This window comes from Sturnira hondurensis, unplaced genomic scaffold, assembly GCF_014824575.4.
Source record: "Sturnira hondurensis isolate 20B ecotype Veracruz unplaced genomic scaffold, ASM1482457v3 Scaffold0024230, whole genome shotgun sequence".
Taxonomy (NCBI): Eukaryota; Metazoa; Chordata; class Mammalia; order Chiroptera; family Phyllostomidae; genus Sturnira; species Sturnira hondurensis.
Window position 1 is genome coordinate 76,754 of NW_028096861.1, and position 16,894 is coordinate 93,647.

The following is a 16,894-nucleotide window of genomic DNA, read 5'->3' on the forward strand; positions in this document are numbered from 1 at the left end:
CAGAGAAAGACAAATTACATGTGATTTTACTTATATGTGGAATCCAAAAATCTAAACAGACTCTTAGATACAGAAAACAAATGATAAATGCCAGAAAGTTTAGCAGTGGGGAGACAGGTAAACTGGTGAAGGAGATTAAGAGGTACAAATTTATAACATAAATCATGAAGATGTAAAGTACACCATAGGGAATACATTCAATAATTTCACGATCACTTTGTACAATGATAGATGGTTATTAGACTTCTCATGGTGATCATTATAAGGTATGTAGATGTCAAATCACTATGTCGTATACCTGAAACTATCATATTTTACATTTACAATACTTTAATTAAAAATAAATTTACTTATAGAATGTAAAAAGAAAAGCTGGGTATTTAAATCTACTTTTTCAATTGTAAATCTTGTGAAATTTACATGTAGATCAAGTTTATGTGATAAAAATTTAGCATTTAAATTGATAAATTGACATGTGTTGTAAGTATGAAATACTGATTTTAAAGGTTGTAATGGTAAAAAGGGAACATGTAAAATATCTTAATAATTTTTGTACTAATTACACATTCAAATGATAGATTTTGGATATATTGAATTAATGTATATCATTAAAATTAATTTTACCTGCAGCTTTTTACTAATGTTGCTACTAGAATATGTCAGTCTATATATGTGGCTCACATTATATTTTTATTGTACTACACTGGTCCACATTATGGTTGATTTCAAGGATGCAGTGGTAAAAAAAACAGGTATTTAGATATTTTCCTTGCTTTCATGGAACTAACATTTTAGATTTAATAGGAAGATAATTATTAATGAAATAATCACATAATCAAATATAAAATGCCATTGTGATCAATGACCATGTTGGTCACTAACTAGCTTCTTCTAGAAGCACACTCTACCTACAAAATGAAATATAACTGCTGTCTGTCAAATTTTTTCCACCCACTTTCAAAGAAAATCTTCCCAGTGTCAATGCTCCTTAGCCAGAACTCACTAAGAATATGCTAGTATGTACTCTGCAGTGTGTAGGTTTTACATAACTTTGTCAGATTTGTGTCTCACTATTTCATATTATCATATTCTTTTAAAGGTATTTTTGAATTTTCAATTTGTGATCATTTGTTGCTAGTATGTAGACATAAAATCAATTTTTGCATATTGATCTTGTATCCTGTAATCTTGCTAAAGTCACTTACTCATTCTAATTGCTCTTTTCATGAAATATATTGTATTTTCTATATAAATGATATCTGGTAATAAAGATATTTTCATTTGCAACTTGGGCAGCATTTTTTTTCTTGCCTCACAGCACTGTCTAGAACCTCCAATGCAATGTTTGTGAGAGGGGGCATCCATGTGTCATACCTGACCTGGTGGGGAGGCACTCAGTCTTTCACAATTAAAAATGATGTTAAGGACTGCTGGCCAAGATGGAGGAGTAGGTAGACAACACTGTGCCTCCTCACACAACCAAAATAAGGACAACAAAAATTTAGAAACAAAATAACAGCCAGAACTGACAGAAAATTGAACTGTACGGAAGTCAGACAGCCAAGGAGCTGAAATAGACACATTCATCCAGACTGGTAGGCAGGGTGGAGTCGGGTGGTGGAGCAAAGAGGGGTTGCAGCACAGGAAGCGGTGACACCAGGAACGCAGGGCACCCCAGGCGCGCAAGACAGCACTGGGAAGACCCTGCATGCCCAGCCAGTGGCTGGCAGAACCCGGCCATGGGGTGGCAATGGGCAGACCCAGCAAGGAGGCGATTGAGAAGCAGGGCACCGTGCTCAAGGTGGCTGGCTGACTGGGCAGTGGTCCCACATTCTCACACAGGTAACTGGTGAGCAAAACAGATTGTGCAACCCAGGATCCTAGCGCCTGGAAATAAAGCCTGAAAGCACCCATTGAAAACACTTGTGGGGGTTGAGGTGCCAGTTTACAAATTTTGTTGATTTTCTTTAAAAATCATCTTATGATTTCTATTTTGCTCTAATGTATTTATGCTTTTTATTTCATTGATAACCACTCTGTTGTTTTGCTTTGTATACATTCACTTGCAATTGAAGCTGAAGTTACTGATTAGAAACTTCTTTTGTATTACTCTTTTTCTGATATGATCATTTAGTGCTATATAGTTCCCCATAATTACTTTCAAAAAATTTTGAAATGGTCTGTTTTCATTTTTATTCAGTTAATGATAGTTTCTAATTTATCTTTTATTTTCATTTATTCATTGATTACTTAGAAATGTGCTGTCCTGGGGCTGGTGTGGCTCACTGGATTGAGTGCCAGCCTGTGAACCAAAGGGTCACCAGTTCGATTCCCAGTCGGGGCACATGCCTGCATTGTGTGCCAGATCCCCGGTAGGGGGTGTGTGAGAGACAACCACACATTGGTATTTCTCTCTCTCTTTCTCTCTTCCTTCTCCTCGTTCTAAAAATAAATAAATAAAATGTAAAAAAAAGAAATGCTTTTTATTTTTCAACTACTTAGATTTTTTTGAAAATTTTCTGTTGATTCCTAATTTACTTCCTTTGTGGTCAAATAACATATTTTGAATAACTTTTTTTTACTTTGCTTTTTTAAAAATATATTTTATTGATTATACCATTACAGTTGTTCTATTCCCCCCTTCATTCTCCTCCACCCGCACACTCCCTCCCCCACCATTCTCCCCTCCTTAGTTTATAACCATGTGTCTCAAGTTCTTTAGATTCTATATTTCCCCCACTATTCTCGCCCTCCCCCTATCTATTTTCTACCTACCATCTATGCTATTTTCTGTGCCTTCTCCCCCCTTCTCCCCCTCCCACCCCCCTGTTTCTAACCCTCCATGTGTTCTTCATTTCTATGGTTCCACTCCTGATCTAGCTGTCCTCTTGGTTTGCTTTTGTTTTAGGTGTGGCTGTTAATAACTGTGAGTTTGCTGTCCTTTCACTGTTCATATTTTTCATCTTCTTTTCCTTATATAAGTCCCTTTAGCATTTCATATAATAAGGGCTTGGTGATGATGAACTCCTTGAACTTGACCTTATCTGAGAAGCCCTTTATCTGTCCTTCCATTCTAAATGAAAGTTTTGCTGGATAAAGCAATCTTGGCTGTAGGTCTTTGGATTTCATGACTTGGAATACTTCTTTCCAGCCCCTTCTTGCCTGTAAGGTCTCTTTTGAGAAATCCGCTGACAGTCTGATGGGTACTCCTTTGTAGGTGACTGTCCCCTTATCCCTTGCTGCTTCTAGGATTCTCTCCTTCATTTTGGTCTTGGCTAATGTAATGATGATGTGCCTTGGTGTGTTCCTTCTTGGGTCCAACTTCTTTGGCACTCTCTGAGCTTCCTGGATTTCCTAGAAGTCTATTTCCTTTGCCAGACTGGGGAAGTTCTCCTTTATTATCTGTTCAAATAAGTTTTCCACTTGTGGCTGTTTCTTTCCCCCTTCTGGTACCCCTATAATCCGGATGTTGGAATGTTTAAAGATGTCCTGGAGGTTCCTAAGCCTCTCCTCATTTTTTTGAATTCTCATTTCTTCATTCCTTTCTGGTTGGGTGTTTCTTTCTTCCTTCTGGTCCATTCCATTGATTTGAGTCCCAGTTTCCTTTCCATTGGTATTGGTTTCCTGTGCATCTCCCTTCATTTCAATTAGTTTAGCCTTCATATGTTCCTCTTATTTGTGACTATAATCAACCAGTTCTGTTAGCATCCTGATAAATAGTGTCTTGAATTGTGCTTCTGAGAGGCTGGCAATTTCTCAGTCGCTGAGAGTTATGGGCTCTGGGACTTTGAGTTCTTCTTGTGCCATGTTTTGGGCTGTTCGTGCCTGTTCCGTAGCAGGATCAGAGCTCTAGGTGTTCACTAGAGCAGGGCAACTCAGTCACTGGGTTGTGACGTTGTATGTGGGGGCGGGGTCAAAGAGGAACAATGGCGTCCCGTCTGCCACCTGCCGCCGCGGCCCCCACTGGTGCTGCAGCTGCCACGGTCACTGTGCCCATGCGTTTCATCCCACTGCATGCGAGTGTGCCACTGCCATCAGCCCTCGCCCCCTGGGGCCTGTGTGGTCTCTCTCACTGTGTGCGAATGTGTGACCGTGGTCAGTCTGCCCCGCACCCCAACTGGTTCCGGGCTGCCTGTGCGCCTAGGTCGGGGGATCTGTTCTGCCCGGCCCTGCTCGCTGTTGGCTCTGCCCCTCTTATGGTCCCCGTTGAAAGGTTAGATGTTTTCGGACTTCCGTATAATTCAATTTTCTGTCCTTTGGCTGTGTCTTTGTTCTCCAAACCTTAGTTGTATTCAAACTTGGTTGTGGGAGAAGGCACAGTGTTTCCACCTATGCCTCCATCTTGGTGGAAGTCCCTTAATACATTATTTTTATTCAAATAGTTTTTGTCCTCTCTCAAATGCTTTGAGATACTTCAATTATATATATATTAGGTCACTTGAAATTCTTCCACAGCTCTTCTTTTTGTGTTATTTTTTCTTTTTTTTCACTTTGGATGTATTATATTGCTAAGCCTTCAAGTTCGCTATTCTTTTGCAACAGTAATATTCCATTAGTATCTTGCACTGTGTTTCCTAGAAGTTGTTTATGTCTCTATATCTTCCATGTTGCCACTTAAGTTTTAAAACATTTAAAATACAGTCAAAACCCTGACTGGTGTGGCTCAATGCATTGAATGCTGGACTGCAAAGCAAAGGGTCACCAGTTCTATTCCCAGTCAGGGCACATGCCTGGGTTGTGGGCCAGGTCCCCAGTAGGGAGCACATGAAAGGCAACCACACATTGATGTTTCTCTCCTTTTCCTCCAATTCTTCCTCTCTCTAAACGCAAATAAATAAAGTGTTAAAATAAAATAAAATGCAGTCATAATAATGGTTTTAATTTCTTCTGCTGCTAAAACTACCATGTGTCAGTTCTGGTCATTTTCATTTAATGATTTTCCTCCATATCATTGGTCATATTTTCCCGCTTCTTTACGCTGTAGTAATTTTTGATGGATGACAGATACTATAAATTTTACCTTGTTATATGTTCTTACAATTAAGATTTAGCTTTGTTCTGGGATCCCAATAGGTTATTTAGGAACTGATTGATCCTTTGTGAACTTGCTTTTAAGATTTGGATTTATTAGGCATGATAGGAGCAGTATTTAGTCTGTAATAAGCTTTCTGTGTATTTTACACAATGACCTACAAACTATAAATCTTTTCTTTCTTTTCGGTTGGAAGAACACTATTACTGGTCCATATGAGTACTGTTATTTCTACTGTTTTTACATGGTCCTTTTTCCAGGCATAGTTTCCCCATATACATGGGTTCTCTATACTCAATTGACTTTCAAGGGTAACCTTTTGCAGCTTCCCTGTGTTCTTTTTCTGCATAGTGCTTGCTTCTCCAATATGCTGTCCTGCAAACTCTAATTATCTTATTCTCCCTGGACCCTTAGCTCCATTCCCTCAACTCAAAGAACATTTCCAGGCCCCACCTGGGCTTCTTTTCTCTGCACCATAGTCTCACAACATCCTCAAGGCAGTACTAGCATCACTGTCACCCACTGCTGGAGTAGACAGTCACTGAGGTGGAAACTCATTAGCCCACCACCTGGCTTTCATGCTCTTATATAAATAATCCCTTTCTTCTGAGTATGATGGGATGTGTGGCTTGCTTTTAACCAATAGAATATAACAAAAATGATGAGGTGTCACCCTTGTGATTATGTTACATTATAAAAGACTTTTCTTTTTTAAATTATATTTTATGCTACTACAGTTTTCCCAATTTTCTCCCTTTTACTGCCCCTCCACCCTGTACCCCCTAACCCTCCAGCATCCCCCCTTAGTTCATGTCCATGGGTTGTACATATAAGTTCTTAGTGCTCTCTGTTTCCTATACCATTTTTACCTCTCCCCATCGATTTAATACCTACCATTTATGCTTCTTCTTCCCTGTACCTTCCCCCCATTTCTCCCTCCCCCTCCCGTCTGAAAACCGTCCATATAATGTCCATGTTTTTTATTCTGTTCCTGTTCTAGTTGTTTGTTTAGTTTTTGCTTTCATTGTTTTTCTTTCTTTTATTTTTTTAGATTCATTTGTTGATAGTTGTGAGTTCATTGTCATTTTACTGATCATATTTTTTATTTTCCTTTTCTTTAACATTTCATATAATCAGGGCTTGGTGATGATGAACTCCTTTAACTTGACCTTATTTGGAAAGCACTTTTATCTGCCCTTCAATTCTAATGATAGCTTTGCTGGATAGAGTATTCTTAGATCTAGATCCTTGCTTTTCATGACTTTAAATACTTCTTGGAAAGAAGTGCCCCTTCTTGCCTGTAAGATTGGTTTTGAGAAATCATCTGATAGCTTTATGGGCACTCTTTTGTAGGTAACTCTTTTCTTTCCTCTTGCTCCTTTTAAGATTCTCTCTTTGTCCTTAGTCTTGAGTAACTTAATGATGATGTGCCTTGGTGTGATCCTGTTTGGGTCCAACTTCTTTGGAATTCCCTGGGCTTCCTGGACTTCCTGGAAGTCTATTTCATTCACCAGATTGGGGAAGTTTTCCTTTATTATTTGTTCAAATAAGTTGGCAACTTCTTGCTGTTGTTCTTCTTCTTCTGGAACCCCCAAAATTCAGATATTGGAACATTTCAGGGTGTCTCAGAGGTTTGTAAGACTCTGTTCACTTTTTTGAATTCTTGTTTCTTCATTCTGTTATAGTTGTATGTTTATTTCTTCTTTTTGTTCCAAATCAGTGATTTGAGTCCTGGTTTCCCCCCTGTCACTGCTGGTTCCCTGAATATTTTGCTTTATTTCATTTGGGGTATCTTTAATTTCTCCTTTCATTTTTTGACCAAGCTCAATCAGTTCTGTGAGAATTTTGATTACCATGGCTTTAAATTCTCCATCAGATAAGTTGGCTATATGCTCATCACTTCGCTCTTTTTCTGAGGTTTTGCTCTGTTCTTTCATTTTGGCCCTGTTTCTTTGTTCGGGGTCCCTGTTAAGTTGTAAGGGGGTGGGGCCTTAGGTATTCAGAAGGGCAGAGCAATCCTCCTTGCTGCCTGTGGGGATGGGGCCAGAGAAGGAACAATGCAGTTCACCTGCCATCTCTAGCGCACTTTTCATCGAACTCTTGTGGGAGACTGAGAGTTTCTCCCACTGCAGCAACCACCTTGGTCCACAGCTACCTCTGATTCTCAGTTTCCCTTTAAGTCAGCCCCCCTCCTCTGCACAACCTGCCACCTCACCACAGCCAGCCCCACCCCCGTGGTCTGCCACCTCACTGCAGTTTCTCTGTCTGCGGCCTTACTGGTCCGGTTGTTCTGTTTGACTGTTTCTTTAATTCTGTGGTTGTTGGAGTTCCATGCAGTTTGATTCTCTGACACTTTGGGTTGTTTATTGATTTTAGATTGGTTGTTATCTTCCTTTTGGTTGTGTGAAGAAGTGAAGGGTTTCTCCCTATGCCCCCATCTTGGCCAGAACTCCTATAAAAGACTTTTCTTGCTAGTAGAGTCAGTTTAGAGATGCTCCCAGTGGCTTCAAAAAGTGGCTATTTTTTAAAGAGCCTATATGACAATAAATTGTGGGAGGCATCTGGAACTTGTGGGTGGCTTCTAGAAATTAAACAGGACCTCTAGACCCTAGAACTGTGGGCAGCCTCTTCTAAGAGATGAGTCAGCTAACAGCAAATGAGAAGACAGGGCCTCAGTCTTACAGCCACAGGAAATAAATTGTTCCAACAACCTGAGTTAGTTTATAAGCATATTCATCCTCATTCAACATTCCATATGTGAATGTAGCCCAGCTAACACCCTGACTGCATTATTGTGAGACCCTAAGCAGGAAATCCAGCTAAACCATGCCTGGATTCCTGACCCAGATAAACTATGAGATAATAAATGGGTGTTATCTTAAGCTGCTAAAATTATGATGATGTGTTAAGCAGTAATCGATAGCTAATACAGATGCCTGATATACAGTAGTTCAGTTATCAACAAATTCTTTTAGTTTTCTTTTCTTTTAAATATTTTATTTATTTGCTTTTAGAGAGAGGGGATAGGAAGGAGAAACAGTGGGAGAGAAACATCAATGTGTGGTTTACTCTCATGGGTCCCCCACTGGGGACCTGGCCTGCAACCCAGGCATGTGCCCTGACTGGGAATGAACCGGCGACCCTTTGCTTCACAGGCCCGCCCTCAATCCACTGAGCTACACCAGCCAGGGCTTTTTAAAAAAATTTTTATTTAACTCTTGTTTAAGTACAGTTTTCTTTCTTGTATTCCCAGCCCTGGCCCCCCCCCAGTGCTCCCCACCTCCCTCCCATCTCTGCCCCCCACCTTAGTTATTGTCTGTGTGTCCTTTATACTTGTCTCTGTGAGTCCTTCCCCTTTTCCTCTGTGATTCTCTTCCCTCTCCCCTCTGCGCCCTGTCAGCACCTTCTGTATTACAGTGTCTTTGGTTACATTTTGCTTGCTTGTTTGTTTTGTTGTTTAGAATCCTGTTAAAGGTGATATCATATGGTATTTGTCTTTCACTGCCTGGCTTATTTCGCTCAGCATAATGCTTTCCAGTTCCATCCATGATGTTTCAAAGGGTAGGAGCTCCTTCGTCCTTTCTGCAGCATAGAATTCCATTGTGTAAATGTACCATACTTTTTTGATCCAGTCATTGACTGATGGGCATCTAGGTTGCTTCCAACTCTTGGCTATCGTAAATTGTGCTGCTATCAACATTGGGGTGCATAGGTTCTTTTGGACTGGTGCTTCAGGGTTCTTAGGATATACTCCTAACAGTGGAATTGCTGGGTCAAAAGGCACGTCCATTTTTAGTTTTCTTAGAAAATTTCATAGTGTTTTCCATAATGGTTGTACCAGTCTGCAATCCCACCAACAGTGAACTAGGGTCCCCTTTTCCCCACAGCCTCTCTAACACTTGTTTGTTTCTTTGTTTATGGTAGCCATTATGACTGGTGTTAAATGGTATCTCATTGTGGTTTTGATTTGCATCTCTCTGATAGCTAGTGATATCAAGCATCTTTTCATGTGTCTCTGGGTCCTCTGTATGTCCTCCTTAGAGAAGTGTCTGTTCAAGTCCTTTGCCCATTTTTTAATTGTGTTGCTCGTCTTCTTTGAGTGGAGTCGTGTGGGTTCTTTGTATATTTTGGAGATTAAACCTTTGTCTGAAGTGTCATTGGCGAATATGTTTTCCCAAACTGTTGCTTCTCTTTTTATCTTGATACTGTTTTCCTTGGCCATGCAGAAGCTTTTAAGTTTGATGAGATCCCATTTGTGTATTCTTTCCTTTATGTCCCTTGCTCTGGGGGATGTATCAGTAAAAATATTGCTGCATGGAATATCTGAGATTTTCCTGCCAGTGCTCTCCTCTAGGGCTTTAATGGTTTCCGGGCTTATATTTAAGTCTTTTATCCACCTTGAATTTATTTTGGTGTATGGTGTAAGTTGATGCTCAAGTTTCATTTTTTTTGCATGTAGCTGTCTAGTTCTCCCAACACAATTTGTTGAAGAGGCTATCTTTACTCCATTTTATGTTACTGCCCCCTTTGTCGAATATTAATTGCCTGTAGAGAGTTGGATTTATTTCTGGGCTCTCTGTTCTATTCCATTGGTCTATGTGCCTGTTTTTATGCCAGTACCAGGCTATTTTGATTACCGTGGCCTTATAATACAGTTTGATATCAGGTATTGTGATCCCTCCTACTTTGTTCTTCTTTCTCAAAATTGCGGCTGCTATTCGGGGTCTTTTATGGTTCCAAATAAATTTTTGAAGTGTTTGTTCTATGTCTGTGAAATATGCCATTGGCAGTTTAATAGGTATTGCATTGAATCTGTACATTGCTTTAAGTAGTATGGACATTTTGATGATGTTAATTCTTCCAATCCATGAGCACGGTATATGTTTCCATTTGTTTGTGTCTTCCTTGATTTCTGTCTTCAGTGTTGTGTAGTTTTCTGCATACATGTCTTTTACCTCCTTGGTTAGGTTTATTCCAAGATATTTTATTTTTGTTTTTGCTATATCGAATGGGATTTTTTTCTTGATTTCTGCTTCTGCTGTTTGATTGTTGGTATACAAAAATGCCTTTGATTTCTGGATATTGACTTTGTATCCTGATGTTTTGCCAAATTCATCTATTAGTTCAAGCAGTTTTTTGGTAGAGGCTATAGGATTTTCCAGGTACACTATCATGTCATCTGCAAACAATGACAGTTTTGCTTCCTCCTTTCTGATTTGGATGCCTTTTATTTCCTTTTCTTGTCTGATTGCTGTGGCTAGAACTTCCAATACTATATTGAATAGAAGCGGTGAAAGTGGACAACCTTGTCTTGTTCCTGATCTTTCTTTTAGTTTTCTTCCATTTAGCAATATCTTTATTTTTCCTCGATTCTTGAAGGATAGTTTTGACAACCAGAATTATTGGTTGAAAGTTGTTTTCTTTAAACATGTGAAAAATATTGGCCTTTTTCCCTCCAACATTTCAGATGAAAAACCCATTACTGATATTTAAATTGGCATTTTCCTATAGTTAATACATCATTTCTCTCTGGCTTGTTTAAAGATATTTCCTTGTCTTTAGTTTTCAGGAATTTAATTATGGTGTGTCTGGGTGTGGATTTATTTGCATTTATCTTGCTTAGATTTCACTAAGGTTCCTGAATCATAGGTTTATGTTATTTCCCCCCAAACTTGATATATTTAGCCATTATTTCTTTAAATATTTAAATATTTCTTTAAATATTTTTGAGTCCCATTCCCTGTCTTTTCTTTTTATGGGGCTCCAATGATGCAAATGCGAATATTAGATGATATCTTATTGCCACGCAGGATTCTGAGTTCCTGTTTATTATTTTGCAGTATTTTCTCTATGATGTCCCAATTGGGTCAATTCTATCAATCTGTCCTCAAGTTCATTGATTTTTTATCACTACTCAAATATTGAGCAATATAGACATTTAAAACAAAAATCAGTTATTGTATTTTTCAGTTCTATAATTCTAATTTGGTTCTTTTATAACTTCGATTGCTCTTTCGAGATTTTTGTTTAAAAATAACTTGTAATTGCTTGTTGAAGCATTTTTATAATGGATGCTCTAAAATCCTTTTCCTTGTCAGATAATTCCATTACCTACTTCACCTTAATGTTTATTACTGTTGGTTTTCTTTCATTATTCAAGCTGTGCTTTTCCTAGTTCTTGCTGTTATGGGTGACTTTCAATGATATCTTCAGCATTTGAGCCATTGCAGAAGATTTTTGTTCTCATTTAAATCTTTTTGTTTTATCAGGCAATCACCCAGTAGTTGTGTTTAGCACAAAGGTTGTGACCTACTTTTTGTTTTATTTTCTATCTCCATGTATCCTCCCTATACCCTTTTCCACTTCCACCCATCCCCCTCCCATCCTGCAATCACTACACTGTTGTCCATGTCCATGAGTCCTTTTTCTTCTTTGCTTGATTCCTCCTTTCCCCAGCCATCCCCCCACTAGCCATAATCCTGCTCTCCATCTATAAGTCTGTCCGAATTTTTCTTGTTAGTTCAGCTTGTTCATTAGATTACCCATATGAATAAAATCATATGGTATTTGTCTTTCTCTGACTGGTTTATTTCACTTAGCATAATGCTCTCTAGGTCCAGTCATGCTGTCCAAAAGAGTAAGATTTCTTTCTTTTTTACTGTCAATGGTTCAAATGATATTTTTATTTTCTGAACATTTGTGGTATTTTAACTTGTTTGGTATATATGGTGCCACTTGGGCTTCCAATGATCCATAGTGCTACAATCTGAAGAGAAAGAGGACCTTTCCCAGCCCAAGGGTTATTGTGGAGAGATACTGCTTATTGTTGTCACCCTACAGATCAGTGTTTCTAAGTGGAAAAATAAATTCTCCATTAGATTCTTCATCCTTCAGGGATGAATAACACACTTCCTGGGCTGAGCAGTTATGGTGTCCTGATCACTATTGCTAGTACTAATTAAGCCACCTGATTATATGAGTAGGAAAGGGAATTCTCTGACCTACAGAACCAAAGAAGCTTCCCAAGCCAGGGTGCATTTTGTTGGTTGCTCCCCGGTGTCTCCAAGTAAGTGAGGAGAAGTTCAGACCCAGCATGGAAAAAAAAGTTCTTCTCCTGGTCACTTATTGCCACTGAGGTTTCCAGTTGATCTCCTTGGGCTGAAGTAACCAAGCTTACTTCATGTCTGTGGGACTTCAATCTCATTAATGGGAGGAATGAGCCTACACCAGTTGTCTTCTCATGTTAGATTGGGGGTTATGGGATGCCTAACTTGTGTCACCTTCTGCTGTTCCGTGGGGGCAAAATACCATGTAGTTCCTCCAAGTCTTGGAGTCTCTAACCAGTTGCTTTCTTTCCATCCTTCAGAGTTCTCCTTTGGTGGCCTCCTATATGACCTTCACAGTATATAGTTTTAGTTTGTGGGGAAAAGAAAGAAAAAGCAGTCTACATAATCCTATCTAGTACTACAGTCCTAGCTTCTGTTTTATTAACCTCAAACCTATCTAACATACAGTAACTTGAGTTACATTCCCCAAACTGTACTAGTCCCTTTTATGATTAAAATCCTTTTCCTATCTATGGACCAGTTATATCAAAATCTACTGAGATACTTGTTAAAATGCAGATATATGGGTTCTACACAGACCAACTGAATGGGATTTGTTGAGAGAGCGTAATTTTAATGAAGTTCTGTTATATTAACATTATAAACATCACAACAGTTTTAGCATAAAAACAAAATAATATTATTAAAATATTAGTTATTCATCATTGCTAAATACCAAAATGTTCTAATACTAATGTAAATTATTTAACTTTGACTGCCATGTTTATATCAATAATGATTCAATTATATGATCAAATTAACTGGGTTAATTAGATGTAGAAAAAGTACATTTTTTAATCTCTGAATGCTTTTTAAAACTGCAAATACCTTCTCAAAGATTATTCAGAGTGCTTATTACTGCATCTTATTTAAGGTTACTTTTGTTGTATATTTAATTAATATGATCATAAAATATATCGTTTGAGATAATGCAGGCTTACTGAGGTTCGGTTTTGCCAACTTTACAAATATCATTACAGTTTTCTCAAACGCATTCCTACTAACAAAGCCAGGGAAAACCCATTTGCTACTTCAAATGAAAGATTACTTACTGCTCTTTTTCTAGAACACCCTGTAATCCAAGGCACAGTAAGGTTTCCTGAAATCTGTGGAAACAACAAATGGAATCCCAGTAAGGTATACATTAGCACTACTTGGAATGCTGATCAACACCAAAAAATTCATATAAGACTTCAAGATAGGTTTCCACTCAAAGCACATTCCCCCCATAGACAATCCACTTTCCTTACTGAACACAATCAATTAAAAGGGCCTTCCTTAGTGGGAAATTTCAGAAGTGGTGTAAAGTTCCCCTGGAAATTCAAGAAAAATTCTAGGACTTTCTGGGGCCTGGAAGCAGAGTTTAGAAATCTATGGGAAAATTTTTTCATAATAAAAATGCAGTGCTGGGATGGGAGTAAAAAACAGAAAACTGTACTTGAACAAAAATTAAATAAATAAATTAAAAAAATAAAAATGCAGTGCTTTGTGGAGTAACAATAATTAAATTATTAACTATAGTCATTATGCTGTATATTAGCTCTTGAGACTTATTCATCATACATAACTATAAGCTTCTTTTTAAGTAGAAACTACTAAGACAAATAGCCAGCAATGGCTTATTACATCAGCATTACCACACAAGGACATAAATGCTATTCCAGTTGGTTTCTGGGGAGTGTCTATAGAGACCAAGGTGGTCCTCTGAGTTGTGAGTCAGCCTGTAATTCACCATACTTTTTCTGGGGACACATATAAAGATTCGGAGTACTCCAAAATCTTGTCCTCTCTTTCCCTCCCAAACACATACCTCCTCAGAGACTGATAAGGCAAATCAGTTTTGCTAAGTGGTGGTGGTGGGAATGTGGTATTCAATTAAGCATTTATTGTATTTGATATATCATATTCAAGCATGGCCTATGAATTACTATTATGCCTATTAACAAGGCATGATGATTAATCAATGTAAATTATAAAGTAATATAGTCAAAATACTTTGAAAATATTCAAAATCCAGGTAGATTATTACTGTCCCTGGCCATTAGACCTACCATTTTACTTTGAGTTCACTAAATCAATATGCTAAGGACAGGCTACAACTGATATAAACTGCAAATAATACTTTTAAGAAAAAGTTGTAAAAATATATTTACTCAAGTTAAAATTCCACTATGGTAAAATGTTCCCAATGTGATGCTATATTCAATTACCCATCATTGTTTAGTTGCTTTAAATCTATTTTTCAGTTCCCTGTGTCTGGTAAAACTCAGAACAGCCAGGCATTGTAGGCTTTGTTGAATCATAGTACTTTATAAATATATTTCCCTCCAATTTGGAAAAATTTTTTGGTGCAATAACGATGACAAAGTGTCTTCCCCACCAGAAACTATGAAATGTAGTATTTCAAATCAGCAAGGTAATATACTTCTTGTTTAAAGAATATTTAAATTCCAAACACATTTTTCAATACTGTGACTTGGAAAACTGCAAAATGAATCTACAAGGAGCCAAGACTGATTCAACAAACATTAGAATTTACACATCTAAACGAGTGCTGCATGTTTCCAAGTAGAAAACTTAGGAAGTTGTAAAGTTATTACACTGATATTGCCATTGTTGAAAGCATTTTTGGGAACTTTTCTTTTGGAGTTGTCAGTTCATGACTCACCCAGAAATTCTGTCTCATTATCTCACATTACTTTTACAATAACTGAAAATATAGCAGCCCAGATTGAACATCCATATTATTCACTAAGTATGACTAAGAATAAATTCCATTTATCAAATATACCCTCAAATGACAAAGATTTGTCATCCCTGAAAGCCTTTAAAAGAATCCTACGGGCCCTTGAAACAATTGTAAAGGACTTCAAAAACTTTCTGACAAATTGAACATTATTAAAATAAGTATAGATAACTTTCCGAGGTAGCTTATTTGAATTCTCTTCAAATATTTATCAGGCATCTTTTCTATATGAGGTGCTGTTTTAGGTTCTAGAAGAAATAAAAAAGGGCAAGAACTATGATCTGAGAGGGACAGATAAGACAGGTACATAAATGACTTTAATATGAAGAAAGCTTACGATAGTGTTATAAGGGCAGTGCAATAAATGAAGTGCTATAGGAATTCAAGATATGCCAAAATTACACCAAATTTGAGGATTGATATCTCAGCCAAACCTTAAAAGATGAGCAGAATTTTGATAGACAGAAATAAAAAAGAGCATTTTGGGGGAAAAGAGTGGCATGAGCACAGTGGAGTAAATGGGTAGAGTATCATTGGGAATTGTCAATTCGACTAGAACTAGAAAGGAAATTGAGGTCACTTTGTGGAGGTCATGAGTGACAAGGTATATTTGTATCTAATTCTGTACAAAATGGGGAGCTGTCACAGGTTTTTAAGCAAATGGGTTGTAAGGTCACAATTGTGTTTTTATCCATTTGTATGATTACTTTGACTAAAGGTTTATAATGAATTGAATAAGTATAAAAACTTTAATAATAGTTTTGTCAAGAGGTAGTAATCCAGACTTGGAACTACATTAGGGGAGGTGGGAATTGAGAAGAGAAATATAAAACATAGTTATTTCTGAGGAAAAGTCTTGTGCATGAGATAGAAGAGAACTAGACAGTGTGGAGATTATTGGAGTGGCTCTACCCATGGTTGTCAGGCTCAAACTAATGGAGAGGTGGAGAATCAGAACTTTGAATGTAAATGCAAGGAAGTGCTTCCATGGCCAAGTGTCTCAGCTGGCTGGAGCATTGTCCAGTACACCAAAGTGTTGTGGGTTTGATGCCCAGTTGGGGCACATGTCTGACTTGTGGGTTCGATCCCCGGTAGCGACAGATATGGGAGGCAACCAATCCACCCATGTTTGTTTCTCTCTCTCTCTCTCTCTCCCCCTGCCTTCTTTCTCTTAAATTAATAAATATATCCTCAGGTGAAGAAAATAATAAATACCAGGAAGTGACTAATGTCGAAGATCTGCTGCTCTTTACTAAGAACAGATACATTAGTTGCATGTAAACTAGAGTCACATCATGTGGATAGTTAAGGTTTGTGAATCCAACTATTATATGCTTATATTTCTCATGGAAAAGCATAAGTTATACTTAAAATAGATACCATATGTCAGAATATCAATTATATATTATATACATGTCACTTTGATGATTTCATAAATTTTAAATAAGTTTTTACTATATTTCATTTTATATCATTAAGCCCTAAATATAATTCTGCTGTAGTATTTCTGGTAGGCTGTGAGCTTATTAATAGCAAGCTATTGTGCTTAAAACAATTAGTATAATTACTTTTATATGGACATATGGAATATACACAAGAATGCATTTATTTGATTTCAAAAATCTGTTACAAGGAAAATTCTACACATATGTGGGCTATTCTATTAAAAAAATTTCAGAACAGTTTATGGGTTTAGTAAAGTTACTATGTGAAATATATTTTATGTGAGTCAGAAAAATACAGTGTATTATTAATTAGCATGTCATTACTTGAAATTTGATTAACTGAAACAGTCAGACAATAACTATGTCCTTCAGCAAAGTTCAGCAGTAAGAAATTTGTAAATCAGTGTTCTAGCTTTCCATCAGCTGTTTCAGTATCAGTTGAGTATTCAAACCTATCAATTATTCTGTTTTAGTAAGCAGTGTTTCCTAGATGTTTTTCAATTACGAGGTATAGCTTAAAGAGGACACTGCTAGGCATGTGGTAGACAATCAATAAATATAGGCT

The 16,894-nt window shown here is 37.5% G+C and overlaps 1 protein-coding gene across 1 annotated transcript in view; it reads right to left on the reverse strand.

Moving 5' to 3' along the window:
* Positions 1–16,894, reverse strand: part of HDX (highly divergent homeobox) — a 98,076-nt gene that overhangs the window by 41,554 nt on the left and 39,628 nt on the right. Inside the window, exon 4 of the mRNA XM_037038337.1 lies at positions 13,191–13,244. Within this exon, the coding sequence (XP_036894232.1) occupies positions 13,191–13,244 (54 nt within the window). The remainder of the gene's footprint in view (positions 1–13,190; positions 13,245–16,894) is intronic.